This window comes from Elephas maximus, chromosome 5 (genome assembly GCF_024166365.1).
Source record: "Elephas maximus indicus isolate mEleMax1 chromosome 5, mEleMax1 primary haplotype, whole genome shotgun sequence".
Taxonomy (NCBI): domain Eukaryota; kingdom Metazoa; phylum Chordata; class Mammalia; order Proboscidea; family Elephantidae; genus Elephas; species Elephas maximus.
The window spans coordinates 87,348,579-87,366,926 of NC_064823.1; the positions used below are offsets into that span (position 1 = coordinate 87,348,579).

Below are 18,348 nucleotides of genomic sequence, written 5' to 3' on the forward strand. Positions count from 1 at the left end.
CAAGGATGGTGAGACCGAGTCTTACATACTTTGGACATGTCAGGAGGGATCAGTCCCTGGAGAAGGACATCATGCTTGGCAGAGTACAGGGTCATTGGAAAAGAGGAAGACCCTCAACGAGGTGGATTGACACAGTGGCTGAAACAATGAGCTCAAGCATAACAACGATTGTAAGGATGGCTCAAGACTGGGCAGTGTTTCGTTCTGTTGTGAATAGGGTCGCTATGAGTCAGAACTGACTCGACAGTACCTAACAACAACAACAAGAACATGTTCCTGCTAAGTCTCGTGATGTATCCCGGATCTGATGGAATCTCAGGCATCTTTTTTTTGGGCTGTTTCACTGAACTTTTCCGTCAGGGTATGGAGGGGAGTCCAAGTTCAATGGTCAGTCAATGCACTATAATTCCACTCAGTCGGCATAACCTTACTTTTTTTTTTTTTTAATTGTACTTTAGATGAAGGTTTACAGAACAAACTAGTTTCTCATCAAACAGTTAGTACAGACATTGTTCTATGATATTGGTTAACAAGCCCACGACATGTCAACTCTCTCCCTTCTCAACCCTGAGTTCCCTTTTACCAGCTTTCCTGTTCCCTCCTGCCTTCCAGTCCCTGCCCCAGGACTGGTGTGCCCCTTTAGTCTTGTTTTGTTTCATGGGCCTGTTCAGTCTTTCCCTGAAGGGTGAACCTCAGGAGTGACCTCATTATTGAGCTGAAAGGGTGTCTGGGGGCCATACTCTCAGGGTTTCTCCAGCCTCTGTTAGGGCAGCAAGTCTGGTTTTTCTTTTTTGGTTAGAATTTTGTTCTACATTTTTTTCCAGTTCTGTCCAGGACCCTCTATTGTGATTCCTGGTAAGAGCAGTCAGTGGTGCTAGCTGGGTACCATCTACTTTTACTGGACTCAGTCTGGTGGAGGCCATGGTAGATGTGGTCCATTAATCTTTGTACTAGACTTTCCCTTGTATCTTTAGTTTTCGTCATTCTTCCTTGCTCCCAAAGGGGTGAGACCGGACTGGTGGAGTATTCTTGATGGCCACTCACAGGCTTTTAAGACCCCAGACACTACTCACCGAAGTAGAATGTAGAACATATTCTTCTTTTTTTTTGCTGTTAACATTTTATTGTGAACATATTTCCACATCAATACATTTTTTCTCTGAAAACATCATTTTTAATGACTGTATATTATTCCATCCTATTGTTGCTGTTGTTGTTGTTAGGTGCTCTCAGGTCGGTTCCAACTCATAGCGACCCTATGTACAACAAAACTGGTTCTACGCCATCCTCACAATCATTGTTGTGCTTAAACCCATTGTTGCAGCCACCGTGTCAATCCATCTCACTGAAGGTGGCTTCACCTAGTATGGTAGCAGTTGAAATGCTGAAAATGAAAACCATGAAAAGGAGAAGAGGTGGAGAAAAGATTAACTAATGAATTGAGTTTGTATTGTGAATTGAATGTTTGTACCTCAAAATTTTATGTTGAAACCCTAACCCCTGTTGTTGTTGTTGTTGTTATGCTTGAGCTCATTGTTGCAGCCATTGTATCAATCCACCTTGTTGAGGGTCTTCCACTTTTCCACTGACCCTGTACTCTGCCAAGCATGATGTCCTTCTCCAGGGACTGATCCCTCCTGACAATATGCCCAAAGTATGTGAGATGTAGTTTCACCATCCCCATTCTTGCTACTAAGGAGCATTCTGATTGCACTTCTTCCAAGCCAGGTTTGTTCGTTCTTTTTGCAGTCCATGGTATATTCACTATTCTTCTCCAATGCCACAATTCAAAGGTATCAATTCTGCTTCGGTCTTCCTTATTCATCGTCCAGGTTTCACGTGCATAGAAGGTGACTGAAAACACCATGGGTTGGGTTAGGTGCACCATAGTCTTCAAGGTGGCGTCTTTGCTTTTCAACAACTTAAAGAGGTCTTTTGCAGCAGGTATGCCCAATGCAATATGTCTTTTGATTTCTTGACTTCTGCTTCCATGGCTGTTGATTGTGGATCCAAGTAAAATGAAATCGTTGCAACTTCAATCTTTTCCCCATATATCATGATGTTGCTTATTGGTCCAGTTGTGAAGATTTTTGTTTCCTTTTTTTTTTTTTAAGTTGAGGTATAATCCATAGGGAAGACTATGGTCTTTGATGTTCATCAGGAAGTGCTTCAAGTCCTCTTCACTTTCAGCAAGCAAGGTTGTGTCATCTGCATAACACAGATTGTTAATGAGTCTTCCTCCAATCCTGATGCCCGATTCTTCTTCGTACAGTCCAGCTTCTCACATTATTTGCTCAGCATACAGATTGAATAAGTATGGTGAACGGATGCAACCCTGAAGCACACCTTTCCTGACTTTAAACCATGCAGTATTCCCTTGTTCTGTTCGAATGACTGCTTCTTGATCTATGTACAGGTTAGTCCGGAGCACAATTAAGTGTTCTAGAATTCCCATTCTCTGCAATGTTATCTATAATTTGTTATGACCCACATAGTCAAATGCCTTTTTTATAGTCAATAAAACAGAGGTAAACATGTTTCTGGTATTCTTTGCTTTCAGCCAGGATTCATCTGACATCAGCAATGATATCCCTTGTTCTACATCCTCTTCTGAATCTGGCTTGAATTTCTGACAGTTCCCTGTTGATATACTGCTGCAGCTGCTTTTGAATGATCTTCAGCAAAATTTTGCTTGCATGTGATATTAATGATATTGTTCAGTAATTTCTGCATTCAGTGGGATCACCTTTCTTGGGAATGGGCATAAATATACACCTCTTCCAGTCGGTTCACCAGGTAGCTGTCTTCCAAACTTATTGGCATAGATGAGTGAGTACCTTCAGTGCTGCATCTGTTTGTTGAAATATCTCAATCAGTATTCTGTCAATTCCTGGAGATTTGTTTTTCTCCAATGCCTTCAGTGCAGCTTGGACTTCTTCCTTCAGTACCATTGGTTCCTGCTCATATGGTACCTCCTGAAATGGTTAAATGTCGACCAGTTCTTTTTGGTATAGTGACTCTGTATTTCTTACATCCTTTTTTTTGTTTTTTAATTTTTATTGTGTTCTAAGTGAAAGTTTACGGATCAAGTCAGTCTTTCATACAAAAATTTATAAACACCTTGCTATATACTCCTAATTGCTCTCCCCCTAATGAGACAGCGCATGCCTTCCCTCCACTCTATTTTCATGTCCTTTTGGCCAGTTTCTGACCCCCTCTGCTCTCTCAGCTCCCCTCCAGACAGGAGATGCCAGCATAGCCTCATGTGTCTACTTGATCCAAGAAGCTCGCTCTTCACCAGTATCACCTTCTCTCCCACAGTTCAGTCCAATCCCTGTCTGAAGATTTGGCTTTGGGAATGGTTCATGTCTTGGGCTAACGGAAGGTCTGGGGACCATGACCTCTGGGGTCTTTCTAGTCTCAGTCAGACCATTAAGTCTGGTCTTTTTATGAGAATTTGGGATCTGCATCCCACTGCTCTCCTGCTTCCTCAGGGGCTCTCTGTTGTGATCCCTGTCAGGACAGTCATCCATTATAGCCAGGCACCATCTAGTTCTTCTGGTCTCAGGCTGATGTAGTCTCTGGTTTATGTGGCCCTTTCTGTCTCTTGGGCTCATAATTACCTTGTGTTTTTCATGCTCTTCATTCTCCTTTGCTCCAGGTGGGTTGAGACCCATTGATCCATCTTAGAGGGCTGCTTGCTAGTGCTTAAGACCGCACACATCACTCTCCAAAGTGAGATGCAGAACGTTTTCTTAACAGATTTTATTATGCCAACTGACTTAGATGTCCCCTGAAACCATGATCCCCAAACCCCCTCCCCTGCTACGCTGGCCTTCAAAGCATTCGGTTTATTCAGGAAACTTCTTCGTTTTTAATTTAGTCCAGTTGTGCTGACCTCACCTGTATTGTGTTTTCTTTCCCTTCACCTAAAATAATTCTTATCTACTATCTAATTAGTGAAAACCCTTCTTCCTCCCTCCCTCCCACCCCTGTCCAGTAACCATCAAAGAATATTTTCTTCTTTGCTTAAACTATTTCTCCTGTTATTATAATAGTGGTCTTATACAATATTTGTCCTTTTGCAACTGACCAATTTCACTCAGCATCATGCCTTCCAGATTCCTCCATGTTATGAAATGTTTTGCGGATTCATCATTGTTCTTTATCAATGCATAGTATTCCATTGTGTGAATACACAATAATTTAATAGAACATATTCTTTGTAAACTTTGTTCTGCCAGTTGAGCTAGATGTTCCCTGAGGTCACGGTCCTCACAGCCCTCAGCCTAGCAATTCGGTTCCTCAGGGAGTTTGGCCGTGTCTACGGAGCTACCATGACCTTGCAGTGGGCAGAACTTTAAATGGTACATCTGGTTTGTGGAAGTAGAGATGGCCTAAAATACAGATCTATACTAACTTATGGTCAGTACCAGATTGATCAGGGAATTGGAAAGAATATGGGAGACCTGGACTGGGCAACATAGGAGGAAAGTAGAGAGAATGGAGTAGGAGGCTCCTTTTCAAGGGTGACCAGATCTAGGCTTGGAACCTCCTTAATTTAGGCATATAGCCCTGGCTGATACATACCTAGTCTTTGTGACAAACAATGATCATTTTCTGGGTCCCCTTCTCCCACCTTATATTTCATGACTCTTTTTGTGTTTCTTCTTCCTCTTGGAGGCCTCATCCTGCAGATGCCTTCAACACTGTCCTGCGAGAGCTTGTCTGATTCCTTCTAGCTCCTGCATTGCCCCCTCAGCTGCGCTAGGAGCCTCTCTGTGTGGTTTCAGGGGCACCCTGTTCTTGGCCTTTTCCTGGTATTTTTCACGTGTGTTGTGGCCTTGGGGTTGTTTATTTTGCAGTGTTTTTGTGAGATAACGTATGTAAAGTACTTGAGCCTGGCCTAGAGTGACTGTTACTGTTATTATTGTGATTGTATACTTGTCAATCATCACCATTGTAAGCTCTGTGAGGAAAGGGTATATATCCCCGACGTCTAGAACAGTGCCTAGGACATTGGTAGATACTCAATAAACTTTCAGTGAAGGACTGAATGAATTGAATAAAATGAGTGAAAGAGTAGCAAAGATGGGGGTAAGTATGCTTTTCCTAACCATTTAAGTACAAAAACAATAAGCATAACTCCTGATACTTTCAGTGAGAAAAATTCTTTATTTAAAATAGGTTAGATGATTTTTACTAGATTAAATAAAATACTCTACAAACAAGACTTTTAAATCCAATATACCAAACCCAGTAATGCCAGTCAAGGGTTCTCCACCAATCCCCATTAAATAAAGTTTGAATGAAATAGCTTATAATTCTGAGAACATGTGTCTTTGCTTAGAGAAAACCTTCCAAAGCAGTGTCACATTTCCTGGATATAATAGTGGTATGCTAGTAGGAGCAATTCTATAACACCTAAGACAGCTAAACAACAGTGGTTATCAAATTCGGAGACCCTTAGACTTGCTCTGACATTACCGATAGTATCTCTAAATCACAGTGACAACCCATACATTTATTTCGATAAGAGAATAAAAGCAAGAAGGGGCCTACATTGCTGCTAGCCACTTTTATTTATTAATATATGCTTGGTGCTGGTAATACCTTTGCTGCAGAAGGTTAATAAGTGTTTTAGCAAGAAGATACACTATCGGGGCAAAGCTGAGAAGCTTGTGCATACAGGACGCAACTATCTCAAGGCTTTCAGGGCTCTTGGAAATGCCACGCATCATGCATAATCTGGGGCTGCTGGGCCTTGTTTCCTGGCATTGACGTTTGCATTGTGTCTGGGGTTGCTGTGGTATCAGTGGTGGCTTCTTCCTGGAGACCCAGGGGCGTGGTCATGTCAGCGGTATAGGTCCCATAAGCATCAGTTAATCCAGGGGTCACCAGTGGGTCATTGGCTGCTGGCGTGACCTTGGGGAGTCCCCTGCTCTGCCCTGCAGGGCCCCGTGCCAAGCTGGCAATGTTGCCCTTAGGGAAAGCAAGAAGCCCTCCGTGGGCACCAGTAGCTACATCTGTAAGGAGAGCTGGGTTTTCTGGATTGGCTGGGTTGGTCTCTGGCATGGGGGAGCCTTGTGCACCTCCTTCTCCCTTCTCAGGGCCTTTGGTTGCAGTGACTGGGGAGTCAAATTCCAGAGTAAAGTCACCACCCATGGCTTGATTAGTGGGCATTCGCCCAAAGCTGGACCTTAGGCCTCCAAATCCTGGGAACACAGCTCCATAGGCCATGGGGCCTCCTCTGCCCCCCTAGAAAAAAAGCCATTCATCAGAGACACCATTATCACATATTATAACTATACCATGCAATTCTACTTGGTCAGATTCACTGAGAAACCATAAAACCTGGTAAAGAACAGGGAGTTGGCTATCAGCTTTGTGGCAGCGCATTGCCCCTTAAATTGGCTTTGAAATCTAAATGGAGAGAATTCTGCATTTTTATGGGTGTGGGAGGCCACTTCTCTGAAAGGGAAATGGAGACCCTTCACCATGTCTGGTTGGAATGGAGGGAAGGGGAACAACAGGGCAGCAGGGCAGAGCCAAGCCCTAGGCAAAAGTTAATGTGAATTTAATTTTAAGAAAATAATTAGCAGTTGAAATGGGTAATGCCACCGTAAAAACAAACAAACTGAAATCCATGACTAAATTTGTTTAGGGATGCTTTGAAGGACCTTGTCAATAGCATTTCTCAGTACCCCTCAAATGAACTCCCATGTAAGTTTTTTTTTTAGAACTAAGTATTAGAAAAAGCTTGATTAAAGCTTGATTTCTCTGAAGGAAAAGAAATATTTTCTTCCTGTGGACAGTTCGAATTCCAGAACTGAGCAGGTTTCCTTTGTTGTTGCTGCCAGAAATTTTGGAATAAAAATCATGGGTGAGCTATTTGTAGTAGCAATTGTGCCAGACTTTGTGACTTTGTATCCATATTCCTATTTCCTTATAATTTTGACTCCTTGTAAATTAGATGTTCAACTTTTTAAATTATATTTACTGTGAATTTTTTCATAAGTTACCCCACAATCTTTTGAGAATGAGGCATAATATAAATAAATTAAAAGTTGGTAATAATTATGTACTCGAATTTTGAATTTTCATCCAGTTGTGTTAGTGTTATGTAGATCGAATTCTCTTTCCTCCTACCCTCTCCTAGTTCTTCACACTTCATATCTCAGTTTTGGCATCATTTCTTCCAGAGTTCTGTGAACCTCCAGGCTGGACTCACTGCCCCTCCTCTTAGCTTTATTGTTACCCTTAGCACATGATTTTGACACTATTTGCCCTTCTACTATCTTTTCCATGGATTAGACTAAGCATCTTGAAAACAGGGAGCTTATCTTATTTATCTTGTCTGCATAGTATCTTGGAAACCCTGGTGGCATAGTGGTTAAGTGCTACGGCTGCTAACCAAAGGGTCGGCAGTTTGAATCCACCAGACGCTCCTTGGAAACTCTATGGGGCAGTTCTACACTGCCCTTTAGGGTCGCTATGAGTCGGAATCGACTTGACGGCACTGGGGTTTGCATAGTTTCTTTTTATGGGTCTAGCATACAAAAGGCACTTAAAAATGTTGAGCTTTTTTTTTTTTGTGATAGTATTTTTTTTTTAATGTTTGTCCATTTAGTAATGATTAATTTGATAGGATTTTTAGTTGATAGCAATTTGTTACTTCTTTATGGTTTTTTCTTTGTTTTGTTTTGTGCCCTAACAAGTGCATAGCGGGTAGAAATTGCTGACAGAAAAAGTAAAGCTGTGTGAGTCTATTGATCTCAAGTTTGAAATTTCTACTATGCATAGATAATGATAACAGAATGAGAGAATACTATCGTTGACTTATCATCTTGAATATTACAGTACTCAAAATTTAAATTTGGTTAAATTGGTTAATTTCTAAATTTTAGAGTCTGAATTTACTTGCAGTGCTGTTGAATTTGTTGTCCTGAGGGGTAAATGGCCTGATAAGGAATGGGAACTCTGTGCACGCATATCTTTTTGGGTTTGATGCATTTACAGTTCGGTAATGATGGCTGATCAGGAGAGGTTTCTCCTGTGATCGCAGACAAGAGATGAGGCAAAGCCAGTCCTAGCTATACCTTATACAGTTTTATTTCTAGGCAGCATAACATAAAGAAGAACAAAGTGTTATCAACTAATGGGCATTACTCTTCTTAATCTAATAGGTTGAAACCTGCTTATGAGAAGCTTTATTTTTGAATAATAAAAAAAATCAGGACTTCCTTCTTGTATCTATTATCCAAAGCATGAGTCCTGAGGTTCCGTGGGATTCTTCTCAATTTTAACTTTATGTTCAAGAGTGGTCATCACTGAGAAATGACTCTACAGAAAACGTGATGAAATCTTTGGATGTGCTTTGGAATAAAGCGTTTGGTTTTGGAGTGGAAAAGTCTGAGTCTCATGCTCTGTGTTGGCGATATTCATGGCCACTGTCTATTGCAGCCAGCAGTCTGTGACTGTTCTTCCCTGGCTACTATTCTAAGAAGAAGAGTTTGAAGACATTACTCACCGCCATTTCTTCTGAGCTCATGATGCCAAGTCTGGCAGGGGCGTTCTGTTAAAAGGGAAACATTGTATCATATTTTGAACCGGCTGCCTTCTATTACCTTCTTGGCTACACAAAACAAAGTTAAAACTCATTTAGTTTTCCCTTAAACCTTAATACTAATGCATGTTACAGAGGCAGAGTAGGAAGAGAGGTGATTGAATAAAAGCAGCCAATTTGTACAATTCAGATAAAAAAATCCTTTAATACCATTGTGTGTGTGTGTGTGTATGTGTGTATATCTGGTCAGAATTATTCAAATAGGAACTGTACCCCTTGTCTTTTAAGTTGCTAATTTAGGCAGTTAGAGCATATCTATTTGTGATTTATTGTGTGAGGCCTGGATTTTATAATTTTAGCTCTTAAGGAAACATTTAATTAAAAATGACATTTTAAATAGAATATACACTTACCAATTGATTTGCTCCATAAGACATGTAAAACATTCCTGGATAAAGCTAAATATAAAGACAATAGTCATCACAAAATGCATTTTCCAGGGGAAAAACTTTTAAGTAAATTGCAAACACAGAAATGGTGTGATAAAACTTACTGGAGATTGTTTATCTTGTGGCACTGGTCCTTGAGATATCAAACGGGCAATGTGGAACATCTTTAAGTAGTAGAAAATTGATTAAGTAATTCATATTTGCCATAGCACATGCAAATCCCCATTACACTAACTTCTAAGAGTTATCAAAAACACATTTTCAGATGGGTTTATATGAAAAACAAGAATTTAAGGTTTAAAATGCAAAGAAAACCATTATACCTCAAAAATAGAACAATTTTAAATTTTCATTTTTTCTTAAAGTATAGAAATCTTTTTCCAAGAAAGTATTGAGATCTGTACTTACTGGTGGACTTTGTGGACCAGCAAAATCCATTCTTGGCAACTATATCACAGATAAATATTAAAATTACCAAACAATCAAAATAGACAAAGGTGAATCAAGCATACTCTCAACTTGGTTTATGATTATAATAAAGTTATAATAAAATCTAGAGTGAATTTCCCTATTTTGCTTTCCTTTAGTCTTTTGGGGGTATGACCCTAGAGTTATAATTTGACTGTATAATTGTCTTTATTTGCTGACATGACTCAGGGAGATGGGGTATGCCTGCCATTGTAGAATAGAAAGACTTGAAATTGGAAATTGGAACATTCTAGACTTTGAATCTAGGCTCTGTTCCTAAGCTTTTGTTTCATCCTGAGCATGTTTTGTAACCTTGATAAGTCTTAGCTCTATCCTTTATAAAAAGGTGGATAATATCTACCTTTACAGGGTTGTAGTCAGGATGATACAAGGGAATTGAATGTTATTGCCTACAATATACAGTAGTATTTTCCTTTTCTGTCCATTGTCCTTTTCTTTACATTTTTACAAGGTACTTTCTGCAGGGTTGTCTTCTCTATAGTCAGGCAGAGAGAAAATAATACAAAATACTAGTTGCTGTGCTGAGGTATCAATCGCTCTTCTCAGTTTTTCCAACACTGAAAGAGATTAATAATAGGAAGCCTGGTCTGTCCTGTTTCCTCTGAAAACTATCCTCTTTTGCAACTCAGAAACCAAGTTTTACAGGTACAGCATCTTTTAGAATCCACGTCTCATTTCCAGTGGCAAAAGAGAGAATGAATATTTATGTTCTACTCAAAAAATTAGTTCCAGATATGTCAGACCAATTAAGAATGTATTTGTATTTTTGTGCATTATGCTTGAGGGCTGTGATTATTTACATGTGTCTGGCAAATTGGCTCTTCATTAAATTAGCAGGTGATTCTGATCTGCCATTAGAGGAAATCATTACCTCAGGCTTTGGTGGCTTATCTGATGGTGCCACCTGCTGCTGAATCATTGGAGACTCATTTTGTTGCAAGGGCAGCTGTCCCTGGTGAAATGCAGGCTGTAGCAGGCTCTTCTGGGCTGTGTTCTGGATGGCAGTTGGCACAGTGGGCTGGGGGAAAAGTTTCTGCCCAGGCTGTTGAGGTTGCAGGGACTGCTGTGATGGTAGAGGTGGGGGATGAACAGGCAAAGAATATTCATACTGCAGAGAAATTTAAAAAGAGGGTCAGGAAGGGGATGGTTCACTGAACTGTGGTATCTAAAATTTCTAAATCGAAAGGACTTGGGGTGATTTTTACTTGGAAGTGGCGCTAGAGGACTTGCCTTGGGGCTGCATTTACATAGAAAGCTCCAATTTACTCACAGGCTACGTTACTTGGGGAGTCCCTGGCAATGCGCTTGGCTGCTAAAGGAAAGGTTGGAGATTGGAGTCCACTCAGAGGCACCATGTTATTTGGGGAGGTCTGCTTATGCCCACCTCCCTGACCTCCTTTGGGACCACCCCTTTTCTTGAAGATGGGTTGCTACCTGAGCTTCCTGACAGAGTTTGTCCTTTCCCCCTCTAGGTTCCCATAGCAGGCTGTATGTATCTCTATTTTACCACTCTGTCACTGGATAGTAATTATTTGTTATAAGTCTTTGCCCCCCAGTTATAGGCTTTGATTATCTGGTATTTGAATTATTTTCTGTTGATTACTATTACCTGTCTATGCTAATATATGATGACACTGTTGTTATTGTTAGCTGCCATAGAATTGGCCCCCGATACCTGGTGACACCATGTACAATGCAACAAAACACTGCTCAGGTCCTGCTCCGACCCCTTGAGTGGTAGTGGATCGGACTTTGGTCATTCATGGGGTTTGTATTGGCTGATTTTCAGAATGAGGTCGTCAGGTCTTTCTTCCTAGTCTGTCTTAGTCTGGGAGCTCATAGCATCATAGCAGCATATAAGCCTCCACTGACGGACAGGTGGAGGCTGTGCACGAAGTGCATTGGCCAGGAATTGAACCTGGGATCCCAGCGTGGAAAGCGAGAATTCTACCACTGAACCACCAATATAGAGAAGGCAAATGGGCGAGTATTTTACAGTCTGAAGGTTCGAGCACATTGATGCAAATATACCTGTTGAGTTTCATGTTCCCTTGGTCGCATCCATGGGAAAGCAGAATGTGGTGGAAGGAGACCATGCACCCACAGAGAATTAAGAGATTTCCCAAAGCCAAATCTAGAATACTAAACACATGGGGGGGGGCCGTTAAAAAGACATGCTTATATTTCATCATTGGCTTAAATGTGGTGTCCATTTTCTTAAAAACCCACAAAAAGTATAGAGATAGGAAAAGTAAGAGTATTATTGGTCAGTTTTACATGGGCAAATGCTCTCTTTTAAGAGTTTTACATTCTATCCTGACCCAGATTGCAATATTCCCATAAGGTTGTTTGAGATTTAGCTTTTTAAGTATTCACGGGCCATATAATAAAATTGATAATCCAAGAGAGGTTTTTTTTTTAACAACAACAAAAAAATTTAATGTAGTTTTAATTTTGCCCTGCCACCTTACCCCAGGATCTTATTTTGTTCTAGGCTACCCCAGTTACTCATTTGTTCTTTCAGTATTTAGGATATTGTCTGTTAACAAATGAATTTTATGAATTATAATTTTATGAATTATTATAATCAATCATAATGCTACTACCACCACCATGAATACTTGTAAAAAGAAAAATTTGAAAATAGTAGTTACCTGAGAAAGTGTGTTTAATCCCTGCAAACTTCCCAACTGTCTCATTGTCTATAAAGAAAAAAAGTGGGTTAGTGTTTGCCATGTGTTTTTCTTTTCCGTTGTGACTCTTAACTGATTTCTCAACATATGACATTATCAGCACAAAGTTTGGAGTGGGTCAATTTGAATAAAATAAAAGTAGACACAAATCATCACCGAAAAATGGAAATGTTAAATGTTGTACAAGGTAACAACAGTTCTGCCATTGTTGTTATTATTACTATTAAAATAGTGAGTTTACTTTTTATCATTAAATAAAAGAGAAAAACTACCAATTAAGTGGGAATCACACTGAAACACAAAAAAATAGTTTCATTCAAATGAAGTATAAATGTGATTGCAAAGACATTACTTCATTGCATCTTTTTTGCTCCCATTTAACTTACTTTGCCTTTTACAAATTCAGCCCAAAGAAAAATTTGAAAAAAAAAGGAGAAACAAAACAAAACAACTCAGCCTCCTTCCCAAATAGTCATCAAAATAGTAAATATAAAAAAAAATTGGGAAAAATGGTAAAGTATTTTGATAGGTTGTCAAGAAAGCCACCAATTCAACAGAAAGTCAATTTCACTTTTAATGGGAAGAGATTTAGAGTGTTTTGGATTGAGCTTAAGCTACAAAGTGAGAAAAAAGCCCCAGCGAAATTACTTTCCATGTGAAATCAGCATCTAGCCCCTGTAGGTATTGACTGCCCTCCGACTGCTGTGGTGAAGGGAAATTTTGCAAGGCCTTGTGAAAAATGTCTAATCATAACTATTTTTCTATTTATAACTGTCAATATTTTTATATTGATATTTGTCTAAAATTTCCACTTTGCTGGGTTTTCTAAACAGAACACATGTCAGTTATGAGAACTGCAATAAGACAAACACAGGATATGCAGCAGGTATCACAGTACAACATTACAGCTCTTTCCGGGAGTCCCTATAAATAAACTTTATACAGGTAAATTTTCTTTCATATATGATATTGTAAGGACCCCATTGCCATTGAGTCGATTCCGACTTATAGCAACCCTACAGGACAGAGTAAAATAGCCCCATAGGGTTTCCAAGGAGTAGCTGGTAGATTCCAGCTGCCGAACCTTATGATTGGCAGCCGTAGCTCTTAACCACTGTGCCACCAGGGCTCCAGATTTTAAGGAGAAGTAATTAAATATAAACCATTTGTGATAACAGAAAAATATATTTTAATTAATGTAGTAATGATATTATGGTAGTATTATACTAACATATATAATATATATTAATGTCTTTTAGCTATTAATTATTAGTATTACTTTGATTCACATATAGGTGACATTTTAAAGATTAAAGCACTTGAGTTTAAAATTGCAGTAGAATTATAAGATGAGGCTCTAATGTTGTAAGTTTCTCTAAAGCTTCACAGGACGACAGACATAGACTTCTAAATAGGAGAACTGAGAAGCAGCCCTTCATGTTTCTCCTTTATCGGGAACATACCAATGTCAAGATTATATGCAAACATACCTCAAGGCTCAAACTAGCCATGCCTGGGGTCCCAGGTTGCTGAGGAAACACCTAAATGGAAATAAGAATCATCTTGAGCTCTCTTTGGTGAGAAACTTCCTTAAATGTGCATTGGGAATAGAAAGTCATCTCAATACTTAAGGGCCAACTGAGAGAAAGTTTTGGTTTGTTGCCCAATTGACTTGAGTTTCTGGACAGAATGAAGCACAATTTAAATTATCTGAGAAATTAGCATAATAATTAACATAGTCTTTGCATCTTAATGCTATGCTGCTTTAAAAGTAAAATTTGATTTTGTTTAAAAGTTACGTTAAAAATATATGAGAAGTAACACAATACAATCTAAAAGAAGATTAAAAATGTTTCATATTCTTAAAAATGTTACATATAAAAGCAAGGGGGACAAACTTGAGCTGAATTTCACATGCTTTTCACAAACCTCCATGCTTCTGGCTTACAGAATGTGGCATGGGATCATGGTATTCAGCAAAACCATGCGCACAAATCTAACTTTCTTTCCATTCAAAGGGCTTCAAAAAATTCTCTATCATCTGCAGTGAAAAACTATTTCATGTATAAAATGTTGATCTCTGTTTACATTTTTGGACCATCAGATCAAAGGTATTTTTTTTCCCTTAAATAAAAAACAGTATAGCATCAAGCACTATTATTCTTAATGTGTTCATTTAAAACTTGTTAAAAAAATATAGCTATATTTACAACTAGCTTTTTAAAAAATTCTCCTTCCTAAACCAAGATTTATTAATATGCACAAATACTAGTGAAAAAAAAAAAGGAGAATGGAAGAGTAGAAATTAGAATAATTTCTGGACTTGGAGGCTCTCTGTTTCTTTGGATATTCTTGGTATGTAGGGTCGAGGGGTTGTAATGTCTTCCTTCCTTTACACCACAGATATTTTTGGAGTGATCACTAAATGTATTGGGATTATTTTTGTTTTATAAGTAAAAAGTTCAGGAATATTCTCCTAAGCATATGCCCCCCTCTCCACTTTTTCATATAAGTAAAATTCCACCATTTGAGTCATGGTGCCAATTTCTCCAAATTATTCAGTTTTGGAAATGGGTACAGTGAAGGTAGTTATGAATGTATAGCAAAATCTCCAGGATAGTTAGCTGTGTAGGCAGGAAGAGTGATTGGGTGTGTGTGATGGGCATATTGTTCAGGATTTGAAGGGGCATTGAGAGCACAGCCCTCTTCCCCTACATTGACCAGTGTACAGATAATGCATTTTGGACAGATTCAACTACTGGACAAACTATACTTTGTTTTCCATCTGTTCCAAGTCACAAATTAAAGAACAATACGTAAATAGGAGATGCATATCTCATGCAGAAGTAAAACGGGCAGAACATCTGATTTGATGGGTAAACAGTGGGCAATCAGAAACAATTGTCCTGTTTTTCAGAAGGACCTGATTGACAGTGGATGGCTGAGGCAGACCCTGATGTCAGTATCAGACAAAGGTGAGCTAAGATAAAAACCAAAAAACTCATTGCCATTGAGTTGATTCCGACTCACAGCAACCCTACAAAAAACCAAACCAAACCAAACTCGTTGCCATCTAGTTGATTCCGACTCATACCGACCCTGTAAAAAGTGAAACCAAACCCGTTGCTGTCGAGTCGATTCCAACTCATAGTGACCCTATAGGACAGAGTAGAACTCCCATAGAGTTTCCAAGGAGTGCCTAGTGGATTCAAACTGCCAACCTTTTGGTTAACAGCGGTAGCTCTTAACCACTACGCCACCAGCGTTTCCAGCAACCCTACAGCGACTTAAATTTTCTTTTATTTAAAATTCATGTTTAGTGTTGGTACAGAAGCTCTATTTTTGTTTGCAGAATTACGATTTTCACCCTTCTAAATATTTTCATCATCTTTCTCCAAAATATTTACTTTTAGAAGGCCCTAGTAGCTAACCTTTTCTATCAAGGAATTAAAATATTCTAGAGTTCATTTGAGGCAGACTATGAGCTCCTCAAGACTAAGACCACTTCTTATTTACCTTTCTCCCTAGTCCCTAGCACATTGCTGGATACATGGCAGGTGCTCAGTAAATACCTGCTGAATGCATATGGCAGCTATATGAGGTCTTCATGGAAGCAGAATCACATGATATTGTCTGGAGTAGTTAAGTGTTAACCATATTGTCTACGTATTTGTATGAGATTACTTCAGTACGTGACAGAGTAGATTAGGTATAGAGTTGTAACATACAATTAGCCCAATGCCATGACATGTTGATTTAGGAAACGTCAGCCTTCAGTCACTAACAACTGAATTTGTTGTTAGTGACTGAAGTAATTTCACCCTAACAAGGTGAATTTTTTGGTTAATTGTTGTTAGGTGCTGTTCAGCTGGATCCAACTCATAGCACCCTATGTACAACAGAACGAAATGCTGCTGGTCCTGTGCCACCCTCACAACTGTTGCTACATTTGAGCCCACTTTGGTTAATTACTAGCTTCAAATCTATTTACCCAGCTCAGCTTTGTAATCATGGTAACTTGACTAATATTGTCCTTTTTAAAAATAAAGAAAGTAGACTTATTTTTGAGAAATTTTCTCTTTCCAGTTCAATTTCTTCATAGTAGTTGAATAAGTAGTTGATAATAACTTGCTCAAAAACACTAAATTTTTTTTCTAATAGCAAGTAATTGATAATAAAATTATGTCATCATTGTGGATATCTCCCTAAGTCTTTTAAATTTGAATGAGTGGAGTGAGGCTTAGAAAAATTTTTTGAAATATCTTTTTGAATAGCAAAATTATATGTTTAGGTTTGACCTGTTGCTCTTGGACGATAAGACTGAAGTCTGGGCATCTATGTGGAAAAAGGTTTCAGGTAATCACACTGTGACTTTCCAATCAATAGGAACTAGCCACTGGGTTAATTCAGATGAGTCCAGGTTTGGGCTCTCTCAGCCAGTGTCCCACCAGTGTTGTCTGGTGTCCAGCAATCAGGAGCCTGTCCTAGGGCACACTCTGGAATACTCTGACTTACCGGAACTGCAAAACTCACTCCTAAGAGGCACATGATCAGTATCAGGTCCTTCATTTTGAAAAGTGGGATCTAAAACAGAATTGGGTTGGAGAAGTAAATCAGATGAATTTTTATTTCAGAATAATTAAAAGATAATATTTTAAATAAACCTGAGTATCTGCTCTTCCAAAAACAATCAGGTTAGAAAAAAAAAATCTAAGTGTTGCTAAACAACTGATTTGATTTTTTTTTTACTGCTGAATTTATTAGTTTTTTTTGGAATGAAATGACAAGTGATTTCACTGACAAGCAATTAAGAAACAGCTAAGCCCCTTGTTTATGGAGCTACAACCTAAATGAACATGTAGGAGTAACTTCCATGCATATATTTTTATTTACTTATTTGCTGGTAAAAATACACACAGGAAAACATACATCAATTCAACAATTTCTACATGTACAGTTCAGTGACATTGATTACATTCTTCAAGTTGTGCAACCATTCTTGGTATTCTTTTCCAAACTATTCCACCACCATTAAGATAAACACACTTTCCCCTAAGCGTCTCATCTAATCTTGCCAGTTGCTATTGTTTCATACATATACTTTAAATACTATGTTTAAATTGGTAAAATGAATTATCAGTTTTCAAATCCCTTTTACTAAGTGAGACACTGGTTTATTGAGTATTGTTCTTAGAAGTTTATACTCTGTTTTTCCTCCAGAGCAAATTTTGAAGTGCATTATGTAATACAACCAACAATCATTTCAGAACAAACCTTTATTTACAGACACACAGGGAATATCACTCTATATTTAGGTTACCCAGATAGTCATGTTGAAACCTTTTAAAAATAAATCGAATATTTTAATTTCCATTGATAGTGGAAAATCTGTCTCAAAACTGATTTTCTGCACATTTCCAAAATGAATTAGCTTCCTAGATTTATTCTGTGAATTCAAAGGCTCTTTCATCTTAAGTCAATGGTGGCCTGACTATCCACAAAATTTACTTTCTTCTAATAATTTTCTAAATTAGGTACTAATCACAAATAGTAAAAAAAAAAAAAGTCTTTAGATAAATATTTTTTGCTTAGCTGGATGGTTATTAGGCATGTCTATCCTGGGACATGCAAATGACTTACGATAAACTATTATTCAGCTTTTGGTGATACGTGATGATAAATCTTCTTTATAAAAGCTGCCTGGAGATAGGAAAAAGGAACTTACAGGAAGCACATGTAAATCGTAGAATCACGTTTTACCTGCAATGCCGACAGGCACCGTGCTTTCGGCCCGGAGATGCCAACCAAGATAAGGCTGAGAAAAGAAGACTTAAATTTTTTCTGAACTGTGCCTGGGACTTGCTGTGTATTTCTCATTCAGGGAAGATCAGAAACCTTTATTTAAAGTGCCAATCCACCAATCAAAATGAAGTGAAATGGGGGGAAAAAACCTCTGCTCTGCAATTAACCCACACCCTTTTATTATTTTTAATTGTAACTCAGCCCCTATATTTATTCAGGGAACTCGATTGCAGGGGAGACAGAAGGGGAATAATGGATATGGGTTCTGAAGACAATCATTTTGGTGAGCTAGGGGGGGAAATATATGTAAAACAGGTGGAAAATAAGTCCTTATACAGGTTTTTATCTT

The 18,348-nt window shown here is 38.6% G+C and overlaps 1 protein-coding gene across 1 annotated transcript; it reads right to left on the reverse strand.

The window, feature by feature from the left end:
- Nucleotides 1-5,712: 5,712 nt before the first annotated feature.
- Nucleotides 5,713-18,074, reverse strand: AMBN (ameloblastin). Its single transcript, XM_049885285.1, has 11 exons — nt 17,958-18,074; nt 16,713-16,781; nt 13,688-13,738; nt 12,159-12,206; nt 11,536-11,646; nt 10,376-10,612; nt 9,424-9,462; nt 9,120-9,179; nt 8,980-9,024; nt 8,531-8,575; nt 5,713-6,258 (listed from the first exon to the last, which is right to left on the reverse strand). The coding sequence occupies exons 1-11, from the start codon at nt 18,072-18,074 to the stop codon at nt 5,713-5,715; spliced, it is 1,368 nt and encodes a 455-aa protein (XP_049741242.1).
- Between the last annotated feature and the right edge of the window lie 274 nt (nt 18,075-18,348).

Coding starts and splice junctions, on each gene's coding strand:
- AMBN (XM_049885285.1), bottom strand. CDS start 18,074: ATGAGAAATACACAGCAAGTCCCAGGCACAGTTCAGAAAAAATTTAAG. Junction 8,576..8,979: donor CTTATGGAGCAAATCAATTG/GTAAGTGTATAT, acceptor CCCTTTTAACAG/AACGCCCCTGCCAGACTTGG. Junction 6,259..8,530: donor TGAGCTCAGAAGAAATGGCG/GTGAGTAATGTC, acceptor CTTTTTTTCTAG/GGGGGCAGAGGAGGCCCCAT.